The 23,898-nt window shown below is 39.6% G+C and overlaps 1 protein-coding gene across 16 annotated transcripts in view; it reads right to left on the bottom strand.

Moving 5' to 3' along the window:
- The window catches only part of DST (dystonin), a 299,250-nt gene that overhangs the window by 178,281 nt on the left and 97,071 nt on the right, over positions 1-23,898 (bottom strand). For 11 of the 16 annotated variants that reach the window (XM_048296861.1, XM_048296883.1, XM_048296868.1 and 8 more), the window contains 3 exons: positions 9,768-9,857; positions 6,887-6,964; positions 4,424-4,516 (listed from right to left, as the gene is read on the bottom strand). In XM_048296861.1, coding sequence (XP_048152818.1) covers positions 4,424-4,516; positions 6,887-6,964; positions 9,768-9,857 — 261 coding nt within the window. Of the gene's footprint in view, positions 1-4,423; positions 4,517-6,886; positions 6,965-9,137; positions 9,237-9,767; positions 9,858-23,898 lie in introns of all 16 variants that reach the window. The other 5 variants (XM_048296860.1, XM_048296879.1, XM_048296880.1 and 2 more) reach the window with 1 other exon arrangement.

Consider the following 23,898-nt stretch of genomic DNA (forward strand, 5'->3'; position numbering starts at 1 on the left):
CAACTAGGAGTTCAGCTGAGAAATAAAATATCACAAGTATACCCTAACAAATGCTGAAGGACAGGTAATGCTGCTGTATTGGCTAATGACAGACAATGTAGCTACAACGTGGAACACACTTTATTCTACAATCACATACAGTCACAGATGGGACAACTGGCCACATAGCTCCTTTTTTAAATCTCTGAGAAGACCAGACCTAAAACTGTTCTGGTTATTTTAAAGCAGAGGCAGAGTAAATTTCAGTCCTCAGGCTGCAAGGCACACAGCCCAGGCAGCACCAGGAATGGTTGCCAGGAGAACAGTGTCTGAAGGCCAGACCCAGCTCTCCAGATTACACATGGCCACCTCAGGAAAGCAGGCAGCATGTCTACTGAATGGTGACCCCTGCCACGGGATATCCCTCTGTCTTCTGCACATCATTTACTGGAATGGACTACCACAGCTGAGCTGCCTCCTCCTCTGGCCACCCTGTATGCAGGTCACAGCCTTACAAATCCACCTGCCTCACCCTTTCACCAACACTGGTAAATGTTTAACTGCTGATGCTGGACCAAATCAACAGTCTATAGACTGCTTGGGGGCAGATTAATCAAAAATTATTTTTTCTTAAAGGTTTATGGGGAGTCAGCAGCAAAAAGAAGTATTTGCTGGCTGGCAAGAGAAATGTAAAGAGGTTACACGTGCTGAAGGAGGCCTGAGAGAAAGTACCCATCTGGCTGGAGAGGGCTGGACAGTACTGTAATATATGGACAAAATCATCACTGACCAGAACCTTGGAAAGCAGCATCCTGCAGAGGTCTGACAGCAAAAAGCAGGGGAGAGTGGAAGGAAAAATGTTTAATGGCAGTTCCTGAGCTGCAAAATGATGATGAAACTGAAATAGAAAAAGTCAATTGAGTCATGACTTAAAACCTTCTGAAATTTTTTAAGGTCTGAGTTCACAAAGGCCTAATTTTAGCTAGATGGAAGTTCAAAGTTTAAAGTTTTGCTTTGCTTCAGCATGCTTTTTTCAACCAACTGCAAGTGATTTTAAACATTTAACATTTGTTAAAGAATGTTTGCAGTGGTTTGAAAAGAAATGATCACCAGTTTTCACAGCATTGTGATGACTTTATGAGGACAAATGCTGCTTTCATTTATAGTTGTTCGTCTCCAGTGTTGTCAGTGAAAATGTATTGGATGTTGAAGAAGGAGTCCATGAAAGTATTAATTTGGATATTTATACCTACAGCCTACGATTATACAAAATACTATAAACTGATTCAGCATGCTCTACAGGTGTCAGGAAAATAACTTAAAACAGTTATGACATTATGAAGCTGAATTTAAACTAAGCCACCTACTATTAAAATCATGTGAAATATGTACATTGAAAGCTTGCATAAATCCTAGTAGCACACATACATTGGGGTTTTTCAATACCCACAGAGTAAGTTATTTCCTTACATACTCAGTTTAATAATCCACCAGATTTCTCATTCAAGCTTGTCAATATCTCTTATGTAATTACTTGGGACACAGAAGAATGGATACTTTCTGGACTTGTGCAGCTGCAGAAGTCAGTGCTGTGACTCAGAATAAAATTTATATTTATCTAGTTATGGGTACCAATTCACAAAGCCATCACCATCTCTAGATGCAATTCAGATGCAAGAGAAACATAATCCTCAAATGTGTATTATCTTTTATTTTTTTTTATCATGTCTTTCCACTAAATCATTCCAACAATCAGAGGGATTTTCTATTTTGAGGAAACAATATCCTCCAGATATGGACCATGACTCAGAGAAACAATAAGCCACAAACAACAGCCAAAAAAATTCTCTGCCATCTTGACTATTTCCCAGATTGCAGTGTTATTAGAACACACATAATTGATATGTAGCAGAGCCAGTAACATCACACAGCAAACAGCTTCTTATGCTCGCTGAGAAATTAACTATTTCTGCAAATGCTGGGAAAATTAAGGGGTAATTAAGGTTAAAACTCCACCACTTAGGTGTCTAGATACTCATGTTTACACTCTGGCTAGGTTTTGAAGAGACCACTTTATGCAGTGGAGGCAGGATTTAGTTTCCTCAAAATGGGCTTCTGGAGCTCTTTGAGATATCGTGCAATATCCCAGCTGGCCTCCAGCTGCAGATACAGAAGATCATGAGTCTCTCACTGGTGTGGTGTCTCATCAGAGAAGTCCACACACATGTCCTGCATACTCTAGCACACCTCAGATATCACTCAAATGCCACCTGTCTTCAGGAGACTGAATCAAAAGCCCTGGGGATCTGGCTAGTACAATCAACAGCAATGTTTCACACCCTGAAGCAGAGACATAAGAAAGTCAATTGACCACCTAGAATATTTGAGACACTTAAAGCTACCTGAGATATCCACATGGAGATGGCATATGCATCACAAGACCTAAGGAAACCTGCTTCCCACTGCATATGCTACTGGATATGAAGTGTCATCTCAGAACACACACAGCAACTATGCTGGACAAGGAATAGCTCCGTAGGTGCTCTAGGCGTCTCGTTCAAGGGATCTGAATTGCTCCATCAGCCTCACCCTCCATATTGCCTAGCCCTCCAGGCCTCAGATCCATTGCTAAACATGTTTACCACCATTTAAGAAGCAGTTTATCCTGCCTGATCTGCCTCTTCCCAGATGAGAGTGTGTTTCCCATAAGATCCATGTCATGCTTCTCATACTCACATGGGTGTCTCATAAATCTCCAACAGCACAGATGTTTATGTTTAGTCGAGTGGAGTGAACCTCTAGTAGCTAGTTAGTTGACTCACTGTCTAGGCTATATTAACTGTATAGACTAACCCTCTATCACTCTGATTATCAGATTAAAGGGACAACTTAGACAATTGCATAAGAACATCACTCTCCATAAGCACCCAGATTTAGGTGTCTTAACTTCAAACTGAATCTAATCACAACTTTCCTGATAACTATAGGATTACTCCATGCATAAACGCAATTATTATCACAAAACTTTATCCCTTGGTGAAGATTCCACTGGTACACTTCTCCATTCAGATTTTTCTCTCATTTTAAATCTCAGTGAAGAAATACAAAAAACCTGTAGTCTAAGTATGTACATTCTTCTGAACTTCACGTTCTGAGCCCAAAGCAGCCATATATGGGTGTCAATGACACCAAATTGCCATATTTTTCAAAGCAAGTGGCATAGTAGTAAATGTCATGCAAGCACAGGCTAGTGCAGGGTGTGTGTCTTATACCACTTTACAAACCTCTTTTGCATTCAGGGTAGGTATTGCAACCTACAGCCTAGTATTCAGGTTCAGAAACATAAAATACACATCAAGTAAAGGTTTAAGTTCCACTAACAGCTTCTATTAGTAAGTTGTTAATAATCTTTATTTCTTAAAATAGAGCAATTTTCAATCACAGCCTAATCCCGTAGGTCATGATTAAATATATTTACACCCAGCTTTTTTTTCTCTACATAACCACGTGGGAGCAAAGACTGATGTGACAAGGGAAGCTGAGGGAACTCCAGGCCCTCGCTAGTGGTTTCTCCTTTATTCTACATGCTGGTCTGGGCTAAGATGTGCATCCTGTTTATATCAGGGCCCTATTCATGTTTTTGCTCCTCATTAGGATTTGTAGAAGGGCACATTAGATCCTAGCAGCCTTTCTGGGGTTTTTTAAGAAATTTTTTTCAGTCATAAATCCAGTGTGGAACACTCCTAAGTGAACCATGTTTTTTCTGTGTGATCTTGCAAATTTCTGATCATTTAAAATGCCTGCACAGCAGGGAGTTTATCGTTAACAATGCTGCAGTCACTAAATAGGAATTATCTGTCATCTGAATTACATCATCTACAGCCAGGACCATTATGCAAGCCTCCTTTTGAGGAGCCATTTAACACCACACACTGTAAGGCTGCATTATACTGTACACAATCCCACCAGTGTACAACAACCAGAGTGCCACCTAGTGTGACCCACGCTACCATCGCTGGGGCTAGAAACAAATGCTGACATGGGAGGAGCTACTAGAAGAGGCTGAAAGCAGAGCTTCTTAAAATACAGCAGCAGAACCTGAATGAAAACAATATTTTAAACTTTTCAATATATTTTAATACACATCGAAAGAAGTCTGTAGAATAAAACAAGAAGGATATGTCCAAATGCTGGAAGGAATACATCAATTTCTGTCTTTAATGATGTTCAAAACAGAAGCTATTTTTCTATCACTCCACACACAGGAAATTAGCAAATAAAATCTCGAGATTCAGTTTACATCATGAAATAAGATACATCATCAAAACCTTCAGAAACACATTAGAGAAGAGATAAAATCTGTGGAGTCCTGTCTAAGTTGACATTCCTCACAACTATGCAAAAATCTGACCGAAAACATATTGTCATGCAAAACCAGGCTTACCTGAAAGTGCAAAATTATGGTCCATATCAACCCCAAAGTCAGTTTGGGATTCCCATCTGTTATATCATCATTTCTGATGTTAACCAGTTTCACCTGCCATCACAGAAAGAAAATACAGGCAAAATTGAAATAAATACATCGCAAATACATATTGCATTACACAGGCATGATTGTAAAGGATGTACTACTCACTTCCTGAGCCTACTCTGCTGGGTTTTTTTAATTCTCAAAAGCAGAAAGGAATTGCATTCTGCCTGTAAGTGGCCTGCCAGGAATTGCCCTCTCCCACTCACACTGAGATGAAGAAATTTCTCAGCTGTCACCAGGCCAGCAGATCTGTTCCCCATGCCAAATACCCTTTGCCTCGGCTCTTGTCAAAAGGGGAAGGCACGACAGAGCAGGGCAGGACAACATGAATATAATGATCTGTAGCTGCTGTATCAGTCCCAGGGCAGTACTGACACTGGGAAGTTATCGCTGCTGTTTTTCCACCCCATGCTTTCCTGTACTTGAGCAAGAATTCTGCAGCAGAAGAACTGGCCTGCTAAAACAGAGGTCTGGCTTGATAAAACTAGGAATTTAGTATCATGTTTAAGTAACCAATGGCTTAATAAAGACAACAATTATTATCGTTTCTGATGCTGTACTCATTCATAGTGCTATAAGCAAATGGTTAATAGATTAAAACAAGAGCTGCTATTACACTCCAATACACTCATACCCAGAGTTCAATAATTCCATTTTTTGGTCTGATTTTATTAACACATTTAATATCTCTATATGTATTATGCATGCATTTAGTCTAGCAGTTAGAGATGACTAAGCTAAAAGACATTTTATGCTTACATTAGTAAAGTTAGATGCACACGCTTTTCAACATATACCCTGCTATCAACTGAACAAGCAAAGGCATGTCCTTCTTTTTATCTGCAGACATAATATTAACTATTTGGAGGGAGAAAAAAAGCCAAACTTCACTCCCTGCAATAAAGACAGTGTATTCCACAGCTTGTTGTTTGCTAATTTCTCAAGTCAGGCTTCAAAATTACCAATATATAGGATCTCTCTGCCCTACAATCACAATAAGCATTGTATTTGGAGGTTATACAGCCAACCTGAGCAAGTTACCTGCTACATACAGTTCAGAAACACCTACCAGAGGGCTGAAACTTTAATCAACTGCAAGCCCCACTGACAATTTGCCAAGACCAAAGGCCTACAAGCATTTTGCATGCTAGAATACAGCCATCTTCACAAAGCTGCGAGGCTAAAGAGAGCACAAAAATCCTTAGATCACAGTCGACGGCAGCATGTGCATGTTCATAAACATGAGGATGACACAGCCCTAAATCTCCTGCATTTTAATACACATGGTCTGCCATGCATAAATAAGGCATGGTGCAGCACAAGTCCCAAGGTCCTGCTGCATAAAAATGCCATTGTGACTGTCAAGTAGCCATTCATTTACTTTGTAGTGTACTTGTTCAGTGGCTCACTTAGGTTAACAGGAAAAGTTTGCTTTGAACTCAGCAAAGGGGGATTGAGTTCTCAGTGCAAACATACCATCCAGTGACCTGAAAGGCAAGTTTGAAATTTCTCTCAAAATGCAAAAGGACATCCAGTTTCATAACAAAATTAAGTGTCTGTTTATGGCTTGCTACCTCACATTTTCTCAAATCTTTGAAGAAGCAAAAACAATTTTTGTTTTTTAAATCAACCAATCAGAATGATTTTCAGTGTCAATTCATTGGGATGTGATGGATAGGGAGGAACAGTTTTTCCTTACATGTTTTGGCTTTTTTTTAAATTGCCATTTAGTAAGGGGAGAAAGCAAGAATTCTGTAAGTCTTTAAAAGATACTGAAAAGTGTAAAGAAATTCAGAGTAGCAGAAAACCACACAACAGTGTGGAGATACACTGGCTAAAAAGAGATATTATAAAGTGAAATTCAGCCTGAATCTTCCACAGTGCCCAGGCGGCTCTAACACCTTTGTAATTGGTCTAAAAAGACCAGTTTTGCTTTAATCAGGACCAAAGTTTGAGAAAGTTTTCCCAAAACAAATACAATCAAAACAAGGAACTCCCACACAACATTCTAATATATTTGAATTGGCACTGTGCACTAAAAATTAGATTGTGAACAAACCTGCGTACCAACTAGTGTCTGGCAGCAAGAAAGACAGTTAAATTTACTATAAGCAACTCCTAAGGATCTCACCTATAATTTTCTCCTCTTTAACAACATATAGCATATGGAATGTGTTGTTATTGCTCAGGGAAGGGTGGCATAAAACTACCTTTCCTACATCTCTCTTAACCATCTCAAGCATGACATAAAGCCAAGCCTACACAAACAGCTGTTACACAACATGCACAAGAGACAAAGCAGGATAAATTATTTTATTTATTAGCTACAGGTGATAAAATTTTCATTAATTCTTTTTTTTATTATTTTCATCATACCTGGCGCTTTTTCAAATAGTCAAGTGCAATTTGGACGTTCTGGAGTCTGTGAAAACGCATCCGACCTTTTTCTCGGGGCTACAATTGGAAAACAGGAGTTGTGAGATTTTCTCATCAGACAAAAGTACAAACAGTCTGATTTAACAGATACTATGTATTTGAAGCACTACAGCTTTAATGAAGTCAATACCTTTGGTGGAAAAGTGTGTTTTAACTACTTATATTAACTTAGTTATTTTTTAGTACAGTGGATGGCAAGACAGATCACTGGTCCCCAACTGCAACTTCGATGCATGCAGGCTGTTCCCTGTAAAGTACTATTAAGGCCAAGAGGGCTACTGCCTACAGAAACTAAACTGGAATACATTATTATAAAATATTTACAATGTATTAAGCAAAACAAAACAGAAGTAATGTCATGGACCTTTACATTGTTTTGGTAAACTCTTGATGGAAAAGCTTACCTCTGTATGGAACTTCATGGCTTAATGGTATGACTGCATAATCATTATGATATCTACACGTATTTATTTAAAGCATCTAATAAAAAGAATATCTTCCTCCAAACAGAATAATGTAACATAAACAGTCGTAGAGTGTAAGTTTAAACTCTTGACTTGGGTAGAACATTTTAAAGCATGAAAAAAACTAACAAGTCAGTCCCCTCAAAGCAAAGTCAAAACTGTCAAGAAGAAACTCTAAAATAAAAATGAGTGGTGTGTTAATGGAAACATGGCAAAACTGCATGCAGTTAGTGCAAAATCACCAAGAAGAAGAATCACACAGAAAACGCATACTTAGCTGTCACAGATCAGCATGGGAAAGCAGTTAAATTTATACCATCAACATCATATCCAAGTCCTTCTATTCTTCCTTATTTCAGATTTTTCACAAACTTTCACAGCAATAAACTGAAGCGGACTATAATTGCTAGGGATCAGCCATGAATATGAGCATTTCCTCAGATAATCACTGTGAAACACACAGATAAGCCCAAGCCTTCCTTAACTGCCTTTTTACCCCCCTCTGGAGTTTCAGATGCTTCCCAAAAAGAAACATAGGAAAATGAAGTTGAATAAGAAGCATAAACTGAAAAAAAAAAAAAAAAATTTAATTTTCATTACAGAATCTCCTATTTAGCCCCTTGTTTTTCACACCAGTAACTCAGGATCAAGCATTACAGCCCTTGCTATCAAAGAGTTTCCACGGATGGAATTAAGGACTGCAGACCTGGAACTAGGTTTTCCACAACAAGGAAGGTATAGTAAATCCCAAAATACACAGTTAGCATCTCAGAGGGGAAATATTTTTTTATTTAAAAATGCAGCGTTTTGAGTTATGCTGCACTCCAGAAAAAAAGCACACAAATTCCACTGCAATCACAACTGCAGCACAAAGCACGGGAGCCAGGGAGGCACTCAGGCCCTATGACAGTGAGTTGCTTCAGCAAACACCAAAGTGCAAGGTCTAAAAAGGCAGCAAACAGCTCGCTCAGACTAACAAGCACCCAACGTTTTACACTTTATAAGTAGATATTTCCCTTCTGGATGGGCAAAATATAGTGAATCGATAATTCAGCATTTGTTGCAAGAAAGATAAACCCTGCAAACTATCTGTATTTTTAGCAGCCACAACACAAAGCTGTTGCTTGACTTCTAATCTACCTGCTTTGATAAAAATCACTACTACATGTGATAAATTCTAACAAACAGATCTGCACACTGAATTACTTTATTTCAAGATATTATCCAATATTTTGGCACACACACCATGGGCGCAGTTAACTGGTGCTTCTAATTAAGACAAATCAATTTTTTGCCATTGATGTCACTAAGAAGAACCTTCAAATCTTTGTCTAGATTACTTGTATATGGACAATACTGTCTGCAAGTTTAAAAAAGTCTTAATTTAATAGATTTATGGTATTTCCCTATCTACTATTTAAAACAATTATTTTATAGCATCCGGAGAGTGTTGTCTAGTATACATTTGTGCCATGGTTTTGTACAGTTTAATGAAAAAAAACAAACTGAAATCTTGAACATTCGCATTTTAGGCGTTCACAAAAAGGCTGAATAAAAATTTGTCTTTACCATACCTCCACCATAAACACACATATCCTGGTTTACCAACAAAAGTTCTTTTGTCCTTTCTACAGCCCACTACTGCAGCACACCAAACTAAGAATTTACATTAGCAAACACCACACTTCAAACACTACATTAGTACAGTTATGGGGGTCGGCACCTACCCCCTTATCCTCATCCTCCAAATCCTCATGCTGTTCATTTGCGCATGCGTCTGTTGAACTCACCAACCGTAAGGTCTTCAAAAAATCTCGCTCTCTTGGCTAATGAATATAACAGACAGGAGACAGGACAGCAAAAACACAAGACAGACCACAAATGAAAAGAAGAGCATGAAAAGAAGAACATAATGAAGAGAACAAATACCAAGCAAGGGAAGTAATGCTCACAAAGAAAGGAAATGACACCTGAGGAGTGTGTTAGACCATTTCAGGGACATGTTATCCTTGTTATTTGTAAGTTACTCCCTTAAATGCAAAAAGATATTAAGCATCCAATACTTGTTAAAACAAAAATCAGAAAGAAAAGGAAAGAACAGAAGAAATAGTGCATTACCCTATTATGAATGGAAGTCTCACTAACCACAAGAAAGGAAGAGAACAGATTGCACTCCCCCACAGAATTCACACCAGCATATTTTACCAACAGAAATACAACTTGTGTCTTTTGTATCAGGTCACAGATTTCAGAAAATATCCAAGAAATCTACAGCAGTCAATACCCAACAAGTTAACAAACAGAGAAAGTGCATAATTAACAATCTGGAACCATTGCATTATGATACAAAAGCTTACCAAGGTGTCTCCAGAAAGGACTTCTAGAAGTGAGATTAAGTTATGTCCATCTCTTAGGTCTTCATATAGGTCATTCACATGCTTTCGAACCTGCACAGATAAATGCAAAAATTAAATACATGATTCCTGTTTCTACCTGAGAATTCATGCTCATATTAACACATATCTTTTAAAATACAGATAAACTTCAGCTATACCTCAGCATTGCTTTTTGAATTTCTTCACTTTCATGACAAATTTACAAATATAAATTAATTGTAATAGACAAAATTCACATCTGTGTCTGCACTTGCACAGTTCCATCATATTTATATCACTTTAAAGAAAAGGAAAAAAAACCTATATTAAGTTACATGTAATGAATGCATGTAGCAATGAAAAAAATCAGTATCTGACAATTTAAACAATATCAGATACTCTCCTATTTAGACCTAAATAGTGAGCATTATGACAACAGTAGCTAGATTCAATGAATTGTAAAAAAATACCCAACAGACAAGTACTGTCAGCAGCATGCATGTTCACTGCAGTCATGCCGAAAGTAACACACTTTCTAATCAAGGCGTACCATCCACCAATTAACACCATGTATTGTCAGCCCAGGTTTCCCAGTACTTCGGGAGCTCTCCCAATGACTCACACATCCACCTTACACACCATACCAAAGAACTATGACATTAGATTGATCTAGTGAGGGGCTGCAATGACAAGAGAGACAGCTGGAAGCCCTACCTTTACTGACAGGCACAACAAATCTGGGAGATATCTGTCCACAGGCCAACTTCTTGATTGTTACCAATACCTTAAATATAACTTTATGTGAAATGTCTTAAGCAATTTCAGCCAGCTGCTCTTTAAATGTGACAGAAGGGACCTAATTTTTCAGAATCAGAGATTTTTGACTTCCTAGGGCAGAGGTTGAGGGCTTTCCAGCTACAGCTTAATGTCAGCTCCCTGGTGTTCCTGTTGAACCACCAGATCAGAAACTTCCTAAGCTTAGGATAAAATACGACATCAGAAATTTTCTTCTTCCTCATCTCTGCTAGAGATGAGTTGTACTTGCAATATGAAATCTATGGGAGACACACTCTGACTGCCAACATATGTGTGTGATGAGGGCAGCAACAATCAACCCAGATCTTCGAGTTTATATAACAGCTCTGTTTGCCACACTTTTGGGGGAATTTTGAGATTCATCCTGCTGCATAAATAACCATCTCCACACGTAATATTAGCTTCATAAATGTTTTTCAGTTCAAGATTTCTTACTCGAATTTTTAAACATGAAATTACCCTGCAATCTGTTTTCACAAACACCATCGTCTTAATTGAGAGTAGTATCAGAACATATTTATGCTTGTGCTGAAGACTAGCCAGAACAAGTCATCTAGAAGACTGTTCCATGAGGAATTACAGAACATATTTTCCAAAACGTTTACACAGACTGCACACACAGCCAGTTCAAGTTACAATCCAATGCTCTAATACATATACATAGCTTTACAATCTCACACACATACACAAAATAGCATCATTTTAATTTTAGTTACTTTTTTTTTTAATCCTACAAGCAATTTAATGTAAAAAAAATTCTAAGAAAAAATTTCTCTAATAATACTGAAGTACTGTTAAGCTGAACAAAGAAACAGAACAGGTGTTCTCCTACTACATCTCTGGTGAAAGGAAAGAAAAGGGAAGCCATATAAATCATTGATGTCCCTGATACAAGATTCAATTATGATAAATGCTTGAGAGGGGAAAAGCACAAGGAATTTTAATCTTTAACCCAAAACAACTGTGACTCGTTATTTTTACATTCAAAGAATTATATCAACCCAAATACTAAACTCTTTCTGTTAAAAGTAGGCAAGTTTTCTTTATGACAAAACCCTGTGAGAGGGCTGCCTGCCCCATCACCCAGGATATGTCACTGTGCACTTCCCCAGCAGAATCCCCAGCCGGAACAGACCCACAGTGCAGTGGCCAGAGGCATGGGAGGACATAAGGTTAAGGACAGAGGAATGTGGTGTACATCTCAAAGACCCTGCACCACCACAGGTGAAGAACTGTCCGTGCAGCATCAAGTCAATGCCCACACTCTTTTCAACATAGAACTCAGGGGACTTGCCCAATGTACAGGTACCTGGATTGAAGGGTGAGAAAATACCACTATTTCTGTTGTCTGCTCTTTTTTCCCATTAGATGCAAGATAACTTTGTTATCCTGCTAGTCTGTATCTCACAGCACCTACTTGTTGACCTTCTGTTTGTTTCTTCTGCTCTGAGGTTTCCTAAGTATTACAGATGCAACCACCTTCCCCAGTTTATCTTTCTCAAAATCACAGACACTTCAGAGATGAACTCACACTGGATATGAAAAAACTGGCATAGAGCTGTCAAAACAGGAAAAACCAGCAGTACACATTATGTATCTGTCTAAGTTTTGCCACTGGCTGACAATTACTGTGAGGATTCATTATTTAGGAAATACTGTGCCAGTCGTCCTGTAACAGGGCAACATAATAAGGAATTTCTTCCAATACTCTGAACAGCAGATGAGCCTCTAAAATGCTGTATTTGGGCAACTGATGTGAGCAAGCATGTTCACTCAAAGCATCAGATCACTTCTTCCAAAAGGAGCATCTTGTGCTCCTCAAGAGATCCTACACTGACACTTCAAAAAAGCTTGAAACATCAACTCTGCGTAATTATCACTTGGGCAACTCTTGTCTCTCAACACATATAATGAATTCTTTTAAATTACAAGAAACAAATGTAAATCCTTCATTGCTCTTTACTGCCACATTCAGCCTCCTTCAGAACACACAGTACCACAAATACTGGATGTACATGGGGGTCCCTGGACAGATGTGTGGGATCTGCTGAGCCCTTGGCATTTCTTAACAGTTCTTGTGGCTTTTCAATAAAATCACAGAATTGTCAGCCCTACATTTTACAAAGTCCACACACGAAGTAGGTTACATGCTGCCCTCAGGCAACTTTTTGCAATATACTCATGTGAGTGTGGCAGATTTGATAATTTGGACATGAGAAGAGATTCTTTAAGGAAGACGTGGGAAACGGTGAGTGGCTGAGGTGCATCTGACAAAACTTAAACAAGAAAAGCAAAATGGCTTCACCAGTGAAAAGAAGACAGTGAATGTAAGGCACTGTTTCAGAAGTGATTCATCTTCTGGTCTCCATCTTCTGGCGTGTATACTATGATGCCTGTGGTAAGGAAAGCTCCATTCTCCTTGCTATGACTTCCCAGGCTTCCACATGACTATATTCCGTAAGCCATGTGACTATGGCTTCCCAGGCAAGTGGTCACAGCACCAAGCCTGACAAGAGTTCCAGAAGGACTTGTTTGGACAATGCTCTCAGGCACCTGGTGTGACTCTTGGAGATGGTGCTGCGCAGGACTGGGAGATGGACTGGACGATCCTTGAAGGTCCCTTTCAGTTCAGCTTATTCTGTGATTCTGTGACTTTTGAAGGCCCCTTCCAACCCAAACTATTCTATGCTTCTACGATGATTCTACTAAAACAAAGAAGAATCACACCCTTTTTCTTACTTAGAAGTAAATAGGATAGGAAAATAGGGTTGTACCCATTTCTGTGTATACAGTGGGTGCACACCCAGCATACTCGTAGATCCCTCAGACTTTCATGTTAGGGTGTAGTGTGTTCCAGACCAGCACCTAAAACGTAGGGAGCACATTCCCAACTGAAATAGTGTATGAAGAAGCAGAAACAAACATTAATGTGCTGCAGAATCTACAGTGGAGGCAGAAGAGGCAGGAGAGAGAATATAATCGGATCAAGCAGGAACAACTCTAAGTAACGCCCATGTACCGGAGGCCACCAGGAAATCCCTGAGGCAGGTGAGGCAATCACTGTAGCCCTGGCAAGCTGCATGACTTGGAAACAAGGCAGAGTTTTGTGCTCATGTACTTGCAAAACTACCCAATTTTTTACAGGGTGAGGAAAGCAGACTACTATAATCAAGTATCTTCTTTAAAAACATCAGAAGTCTCCCTTTCTATATTATAATTAAGCCACATTGATTAATGTGAGAACATGCCAAATTAGGCCTTTTCTTATGGTTTCCAGAACGGGCAAAATTAGAATCAAAGCTGAACCATACTTATTTTGAATAACTGAAGTTCAGTTGTCAAGCCTTCATAAAATCAGTGTCATTACGCAGGAGTTATCTAGAATTATAATATTACAGATCCAACTGAGGCTGTTCAGACCACAATGCCTGGGAAAGTCTTTTTCAAGTACTGCTCTCCTTGCTTCTGGAAGCAAAGTTAATTAAATGCCCAGCCCAGACATAAAGCACTACAGATTTTCCAAAGGAAAATGGGAAAAGGCTCAAAAGTTAGAACTGTAAGGGGTGTGTTCAGGGAAAAAAGGGGTCAGTCCTTAATTACCACTGAGGTCACAGACAAGTCCAAATGACAGCTGGCTCAAGGCCACTGTGAGTTTCACAATAAACTTCAAATTTATTCTTTAAGAATCTGAGTCAATGCCCGTGGAAAAAAAGATCTCTTCGAACTCCCACTCATTTCAGTTACAGTATAACAATTTTCACCAAGACAATAGATAAATAGTTAAGAGCTTCTATTACTACAGTGTACCACAGCAAATCCCACCCGCATTCAAAGAGCTGGAAAAATTCTGTGGCCACTGTTGAGATCCTGACACCCTGATGAGTTTCCCTAATGTTTCAGCTTCCTAAAAACATACTTAAGCTTGTTTTTAAAGAAAAACTTTTATTAAAATTGCTAGTTATGAAGAAACAGTTTTCTGTAAGTTTTGAGAACATGCATGTTTTAGTCCTCTCATCTTTAAAAATTAAGAAATCACAGTGGCAATTCTAACTGCATGATAACAAATAAACCTATGCCCTGAGTAAAGAATAGAAAAACCTCTGATACAAAAAGTCATATTTGTGTACAAAAATAAAGGTTTACTAGCTTGACACAAGCAGTATGACTTATGAGAAACACTCAAAATCTGAACAGGCTGTAACAAGATCTGTGAAGCATGTAATTGTCAAAATATGAGATTTGTCAAAATATTCCCATGTGACGGACCTGCCAAGCAAGTTGCTTCTTCAAACATCTTCAAGAGTACTTATTTTACTCAACAGAATTCTTACATTCCCCCACGTAAAGAATGAGCACTGCTCAACACACCGCAGGCCCACTCCTCCGCAGGTAATTTCCCCCCACTGTGCTGCGTGGGGCAGTGAGGCGCTGAGCTGTGCTCCATGGCCAGCTTGGTGTCATGCCAAGAGATCAAGGAGCAAAGCTCTGTGCAGACTGACACGTACACTGACAGGCTCCCCGAGTCACTCCTGCTCTTTAATCTCCTACTCTAAACCCAAAACTCACTGCTGCGAAAAGACCCGAACTCCAAACACACACCCTGGTCACAATCCTTGTTTTGTACTGAATCCCATACTAAACTTCACTCATTCCATTAAAAACAAGCAAGCACACAAATTTAATTAAGAGAATTTAATCACTGCATCCCTTGATGAGGGGAACTGAAGCGGTGTGACAGGACCTGCAGCCCCGGCTCCGCGCAGGGCAGGGCGCAGGCGGCCGGAGTGCTGGGCTGCAGATGGTGCTGTTCCCGCAGCTCCAGCGCCGGACACCCTGCCCAGGACACCCCAATTTGCTCTCCCCAGCCAGACAGCATGGGCCCACAGCCAGGGCTGGCAGTGAGCTGGCACACACCAGGTCTCTTCTGTCCTCCTGCTTACTTGCAAGCAGAGCCTGGCAAATCCAGTTTTAGGCCTAGTGGCTCCAAAACTCATTTTCACTCTCTTCGTTTGCTGGACAGTCTAATAATCCACTCTGCAGGAAACAATTCTTGTAGTTCACGGAAAATAAACAGTTCTTTATTTCATATTCACGAGTAATTTTTCTGCTTGAATACATTTCTAGGTATTAATTCTCACAAACAGCAGACACAGATGATGTTACTCAATTTCATAAAATTCCTTTATGATTTTACTAAGGCACATTTAAACAAGTCTCCTTTACAGAGTGAGTTCAACATCCCTGATCTTTGTTTATAACAGATGTTTTCTAACTGAAGATTCATCCTTGATTGCATCCTTCACTTTCTCATCTGGCCAATGCTTTGCATTCTATTATCGGAATAACACCCTTCCTGTGTTCCACCCATTTAACAGCCTGTCCTTGTATCTAAAAGCTCAAATCAGTCACTTTTTTTTTCCCCTACATTAACCTTCACATTTCTCCCAGACAACTCAATCATCCATTGCTTTTATATACTCTATTTTTCCCTGGCCTTCAATTATACCACATAACTGGATAACTCTATGAATCATAAAATATTTGTATGGCTTCAAGGTATAAATATACTCTTGCTCAATTAAAAAAAAAATTAATCCAGCCACTGCTAAATCTTGCTAAATATTTTTCTTAACTTCCCATATTTTGTTTCATGAAATGCATTCCAGTATTTTCCTAAGGGGAAAGCTGTAAGAAGAACATCACTTCCGAGACTTTGCTTGCTAACCTATGACATCCCCAAAGCAAGTATGCAAGCAGAGGCATAATCTTACACATATAACAAACAGTAGGACATAAATACGCACATCCAGGAGTCCTTTTGTGGATTTCAGTAGATGTGTGATATTTGAAACACCATCGTTGTACAGAAGAACTTTAAACAAGTGTCCTAAATGTCCAAAGTCCTTTCCACTTCCTATAGGAAATAAAAATCGGCGCCATTAACATAATCACAGAATGGGCCAGGTTGGAACGGACCACAGTGGATCATTTGCTCCAACCTCCATGCTCCGTGGGGTCACCCAAGAGCACACTGCACAGGATTGTGTCCAGATGGCTCTTAAATATCTCCAATAATGGAGGCTACACAATCTGTTCCAGCACTTGGTCACCTGCACAGTAAAGAAGTTCTTCCTCATATTCAAGAACTTCCTGTGCACCAGTTTCTGCCCATTGCCTCTTGTCCTATTGCTTGGCACCACTGAGAAGAGCCTGGTCCATCTCCTTGACACCCATCCTTTAGATATTCATACATATTGACAAGTCCCCTCTCAGTCATCTCTTCTCAAGGCTCAACAGGCCCAGCTCCCTCAGCCTTTCCTTGTAAGAGAGGTGCTTCAGCCCCTAATTCATCTTTGTTGCCCTCTGTTGGACCTGCTCCAGGAGCTCCATGTCTTTTTTGTACTGAGGAGGCCAGAACTAGACACATTTCAAAACATTTTGAGGAATGGGCTGGAACCCAACCAACACCAATCCAACCACTCAAGATATAATCCCCCCCACCCCTGTCCCACTCCACTTATTTATTACCATTATCACAGCACTACCCTCACTGCTGTTAATCCTGGGCACAGTCTTGGTCATCTGCTTGTAAATTTGCATACTGGGATCAGTACATCCACCTCAGTGGAGCCCATGCAGATTCACAACCAGAAATGCATATTTACCAACATAAAATGTCCAGTGATAGACATCTACTCCATCACTGCTACAATTTAAAGTTCTAAAATATAAAGTTACAGAGATGTCCAGCAAGTTTTAGAATGTAACACACTGAATTAACCTTCATTCTGTGGACAGCTCTAAGAGAGCACGAGGGACAGATGCCACCTGTGGCATGTCAGGTGAAGTCCTGTGCCACGCCACTCATACTTCCACCCAACAACACTTCTTGCACCAGTTGGGATTTCAAGGCAAGCATGTCTATTTCTCTTCCCTCTTTTGCACCACTATAATCCTTTTCGATTTTTCTTCAGGTCAGTACACTTTGTTCCAATGCTTTTGTGTATAAGACTAAAGATATTCATAAATTTCAGAAATTACTAAAATCAAACAAAGAAAATGCGACTCACAACCTGCTTAAAGCCCCACTTGTCTCTTCTGTTCTGTTCCCTTTTAAAAATATTTTATTTACAAAGGTATAAATGTGATAATTAACAAAGAATATAAAGCAAACATCACTAAGCTTCACTTTACATGGCAGCCACCTGAAAGAAGGCATTCTCACCGGAACTATAGGATTACTGCAGATTGAAATCACTAAATTAATAAAAATATAAGCTTTGGTAAGGAATTTGGCAGTGATCAGCATTAAGACTCAAAAGTTGAATAATACTTCACCAGAGAAGGGTTGTGCTTTAGAAGGCTGCCAGAGAATAGTAAAAGTGTAAGGTTAAAAAGGATTGAACAGATCAGCTCACTCAGTCCTGTGCAGCTTGGCTAGAAAACACCAGAGATGCTTCTCTAATTTTTTGTTGAAAATCCAAATGAAGGAAATGTAAAATACAGTACAAGTGCTTCAATGTTTGACTACACTTACTTGCTTTACAGAGAGGGACACTTTTCCTCACTAATCTTCAAGCTAATCTTCTGTAAAATAAACAGATGTTTTTGTTGTCCCTTCCCTTAAAGTTCGACCTCAGAATACATGTGTTCACCAGCCTCTGCACACTTTTTACATACTGACGACACGTTATCATGTCCCCCTCCCAGTCTTCTCAGTTTCAGACTAAACAAACTCAAGTTACCACAACCTACTTTTGATTTTCCAAGCAAACTTATCTTCTTACTACTTTATTAGAGATGGCTACAAACCTCCTGTCCATGCAAAGATCAGAAGTTACGCGGCCAGTGCCCACAAGCCTGTCTATGAGAAGGCAGAACTACAAGCTGCCTCCTTGTCTCCTAAGCACCATGCTGCCCACAGGCAGGATGAAAAGCTCATGCGTAGTTCCAGGAGCTCCCTGGGCGTAAGCCAACACAGCCCAGGGCAAGCAATGAACCCTGTAAGATTTGTGGCAGAGCAAGGATGATGCTGGTTGCTGACATGACAAAAGGCTGGAGCCAGAGAGATGTACAGCCAGTGTCAGAGAAACAGGTATACCTCACCCTACAAGGTAAAGTCACAGAGCTTGAAAGCTCACGTGAAGATGAGATACAGTGAGGGCAGCAGGCACTGGGATGCTCCCTCTCAGTGGAAGTTCCTTGCTCATGGGTGCTGCCTCCCAGAGCCAGATGATGCTGCTGCAGCACCTGACAGCAGCTATGGCAGCAGCAGCAGCCAATAGCACTGGCTCTTCCCAGTGCCAGTTCCAGCTGCAGTTGCAGCAGTTATTAATGGCAATACCCCCAGCAAGCTGTATCTGTCATCCTTTCATCCAAACTTCGTGACAGTAATCTGCTAACGAGACATGTAAAAAAGTACAGACATACCATTTACACCACTTCCCTTTTGTCCACCTGCTTTCAAAGACCAGATGTTCCACAGTCTCTCCAGGGAGAGAAATTACCCTGCAAGGTCCATAACTCCTCATTCTTTTCTTCTCCTTGGGGAAGAGGTATTATACTTACTGTAATTGCAGACTTCTAGAAGTTTCCCCTCTCCTCTGAATTCTTAAATAGAATGATAAAATGTTACAAATCACTTCAATTAGTTACTAACTGTGGAGTAAATAAAGCTGTGTGACAAGAAAACATAACTTATCTAAATATTCTTCAATCTGTTCTTTCCTTATCTGAATTTCACCCTCATCTTATTAAAATGTATTTCATCAAGTCAGCATTTTGTAGAATGAAGACACCAGCATAATTTTGACGTTTCTACACCGATCAAAACTATTTATCTTTTTTTGTTCCTTGGTAATGTATCTATACTCTTTTTTCTTCATAAACTAACATAATTACAGAGCCCTTCTCCTGTGATCTTCCATGTAACATTAATTCATTCTGGACCCTATACTTCTCTGATTTTACCCCACCTTGCTTTATTAACTTTATAAAAACCTTTAGTCCTGCTTCCCTCATTTCCCCTTCTTGTACAGCTCCTTTGTATCTCACACACCTTGAAAGCAGCAGTATTTTCTATATGGTGTCTCCTATCTGTTCTGCCTGTCTGTAGCCTGCCTTTGTGTCTCTAACACAAACACCTTCAATAACTGCCAGATCTCCTGCATTTCTGCCTCTCCTGTATTACTTCCCCAGGAGACCCTACCTATCGCTTTCCCTCATTCATTATCCTCCTTTTACTTCTTACTTCTCTCTTTGCTTCAAAAAGTAAGCCTGGGATTTGCAACCACTTGCTTGCAAATTGCCTTCCCTTTCTGGATTTTGAAGCAGTCCCTCCCAGCCAGTCCAGACCTGTCTAACCAGGCAGCTTTGATAGCAACTTTCTGAACCTGGCAGGCTGAAGTTCCCTCTGGATGGCATTTCACTCACAAAACTTGTCCACACCAGAGGCAGCCAACCCCAACTCCTGCAGCAGGCAGGGAACAAAACAGTAAGAGTGGATTGCACACCTTCCTGGGGATGAGCTGAGCTGTGCCACAGAAATGCCTTTCTTATGTAGGCTACGGAAGGTTCCTTTGTAGGTGTTCAAATGCAGAACTCCACATTGTTCCTCCTGTTAATTACGAGGATAAATGATTTTCCCCATCGCTACACAGTCCTGTCTTTCCAATGCTAAGTTAGTGACCAAAAATCCACCATCGACTTCCTTGATCCAGCTCAATGCCTCCAATCAACAGCAGCCACATTCCCTTTTTTTTTTTCTGTTTTATCTTTGGCCAGAGACGTGCCACAGTGTTTCAGTACACCCAGCTCTCATCACCCTTTGCGTTTCCAACTTGCCTTCACCATTCCTGTCCTGTACTACATGCTGTCAAATGTAACTGACCAGGGAGGAATTGTTTAAAGTATGCAAATACAATGCTAATAACATTAAACTCAGCTTAAAACTAACCCTCACCAAAGGCAATACACTCCAAACATGCCTGAAGCAGGCAATATACTAAGGTTGGCAGATAAAATATTATTCCAATTAAATTCAAGATATTCTAAGTAGAGGAGGGTTGTGAACACTATGTGATTATCTTTAAATGTCCCTGTTCAAAGCACCATAAATGCCTTTAACAGAGAACATGTTTCCTTATAGGAAAAAACATGTTTATTCTGATGCCTTCTTAGGTCTTCACACAGTCACACATCTACACTATCTCAGGGCAAGCCTTGCTTTCCAGAGTATATGAAATATTGCTGTAGAACAAAATACTTAGGTAATGTTTATGATTAAATGTTTGAAGTTGCTCACTGTCTGGAGCCCACATACTGGGGCAGAAACTGCTCCCACTGGAGCCAATGGCACAGTTACATTAGCCCAAAGGGAGCCAGATCAAGCCCTAGTATTTCTAAACTGATACATAAATTATTATTAGAAACAGATACATCAAAAGTATATAGATAAAAATAAGTCCATGCATAATTTAACAATTAATTAAAAAGTCAACACTTAATTGCAAATGCTAGAATTTTATCTCTTGCAATCCCCAAGGAATCAATAATATAAAACAAAATCTATGCTGAGAGTTAATTGCAAACAATGGACTGAACAAAAAGAGAATGAATTAATACATTAATATATTAAGTCTATAATAGGAAGCATATTGATTCTAGTGGTTCTAATTGATCATGCAGTCATCGCATGGCAGATTTAGTTCTCCTTATACTCATTCTTTCATATAAGAGCACCTATATAAACCAATTTCTTAAAAAACTCAACACACATAAAAGCATGTACTCAACTGGTTCAGTAGGGTTGCATGCCATAAAAATATCAATGTGCTCAAGCTATCCTATATTTCATGCATATTTAATTTACTGGTTTCAATTATTCTCTTTCCTACTCCCAATTAGTCACAAAGTCTGAATGCATTAGAGAGGATCAAATAAACTTGAAATCTGTGGCATAGTTTTTATTGACTTGAATTTTTTTGTTTATTTTTTATTTATTTGCTTACTGGCAGAGAGACTTTCATGATGCATTTCATGAAGCCTTTAAAACTTTGTACAATTTCCTCCTCTTTTGCAGCTTTAACATCTGGCATTTGTCACTACTTTTCCTCACTGTTTCCTGGTTACTTTATTCCCTCATCTAAACTTTGATTAAACACCAAAAAAGCCCCCAGTTTGCTTGCTGAGCTGCTTTGCAAACAGCTACAGATTATGCTAAGCAGTGTGGTTTACCTCCAAGTAGAAGATTTTTGAAAAAATTTGTACACAGTGCAGCATGAATAAACTACAATTGTGCATATTTCCAGGGAAAATAATAAAATTTCTTTATATCATTAACTGATGATGTTCTTCAAGAGTTACTTTATTTTTTAGAAGGAGCATGTCTCAAAGAAAAAACACTTCAAGACCTTTTAGAATTGTCCTGAACATTCAGCTGCAGAAACTTTTAGGAGAAAAACTTAAATACACTTCTGTCCACCTGGAAACAGTAGGTGTAGTTAAACAACTGAACTCCAAAATAGAGGAGGAAATACTAATACTTTAGCTGCACCCAATGCCTAAAGCAAGCTGGAAACCACATGGAAGTGGGATTTTACAAAAGTTGCACCCAACACAGTTTGCAGCAGCTGTCAGAATAAACTGTGGGAGGAATGCATACAAAGCTTATTTAGATGCACCAGCACAGCAAGGTATCAGTCTTATTTTATTTAACACCGGGACGGGGGGGGGAGGGGAAGCAGCTTTTTCTGAGTATGTTTCAAAATCAAAAGGTATTAATTGAGAATTTTTTAAAAAGCTACTACCATTAGATTAACACCAGGTGCCTCATCCTTTAAATACTGATGTAGAGCTACAAAGTACTCATTTCTAAAAGCAGAGGTGGGGAATTTTAAATGACATCTTAACTGCATGGCTAAAAAGAAGATACTGAGAGTAGTGCTATCTAAAATGATAGCCACTAGTGTCAGTTAAGTGCCAGCTTTCAGCAAGGAATGACTGTGCTCCATCAGGAACGGTCGATCCTGCTGCCATTACAGGCATACCTGAACATTTCACAAAGCAATCGACCTAAGAGGCCATTTGCAAACTGTGTGCTGCCTGAAGGACACACAGCAATCAATAACTTCAGGTTGCTATTCTGAATTATTCATTCCGTCTTTGCACAACAAAAAGCTGTTCTCTCTCTCGCTAATGCACTATGACTGTAACACAGTTCATGATTTTGAAACTGGGCTTTAAAACAATAGTTTTCAAAAGCATTTTATCCTGCTACTTACAAAAGCCTTCTTGCTAAGAACACCTTTAAAAGTGACTTTTGGAGCAACTAATGACTAGTGAAGGGATGCTGCCCATTGCTCTCATCAGCAGCATGTTTCTCCCAAGGCATGGTCAGCCAAGGGTCCCAAAACCCAACCCACATTGTGGGTGGCACCAGGTGGCAGGGCTCCCTGTCAGTGCCATGGACAGGACAGCTCTCCAGGGAGCTGCCCAGGCACCCAAAGGCCCCTAGTGTTGCTAGAAGGTCAGTTAAGAGGCTCTCTACAACCTTTTCTTCCATGAAAAGGAAGAAACATTTTCCCTTGAAGGGAATATACCTGGGTGTTTGCTATATCACTAGCCAGTCTCTGCTTGCCTTGCCTTTAGTCCTATTTTCTGTACATCATAATTTCTAATAAAGAAACAAAGTATTTCAAAATAGCCCATTTAATCTCTCATGCCTAAGACCTGGCACTACAAAAGAATCTGTTTTTTTTAATTTGAAAAAGAAAATCAACCCCAAAGAGGAATTTATCTGCTTTTATTCCATTTTCATCAACAGTGTCTTTTATTTTCTGACTTTTATCTCATTCTCCACCTGTATTTTACACTTGCCTCACTATTTTCTTAAGTTTTGGGGTTTTGAATTCAAAGGATGTCAGGAAGAATTTCTGGGCTTTCATGGAAGCTGGATTTCTCCTTGGGTGCTTTAGGACCACGTGAACACTACAGTAGAATAAAACTTGCAGCCACACATTTACCTGTTCTTGTCACATCAAGGGTTACTTACTGCTCTAGCAAGATTTAACACCCTATTTTTACAGCAGCAGCATGAAACACTTGCTGGTAGCAGAGGCTGGTTTATAGAAGAGAGATCTCTACCCCACCACCACAGTGGCATGTGAGTTCTCCCTGGAAGCCCATACCACAGCAGCAGGTGAGTCTAAAGTCCAATATCTCACCTCTCCAGTCTGTATGTCAACAAGACATAAAAGATAACATTTAAACTGGAGCGACACCACCAGACAGCAAACAG

Source organism: Corvus hawaiiensis, chromosome 3 (assembly GCF_020740725.1).
Source record: "Corvus hawaiiensis isolate bCorHaw1 chromosome 3, bCorHaw1.pri.cur, whole genome shotgun sequence".
Taxonomy (NCBI): domain Eukaryota; kingdom Metazoa; phylum Chordata; class Aves; order Passeriformes; family Corvidae; genus Corvus; species Corvus hawaiiensis.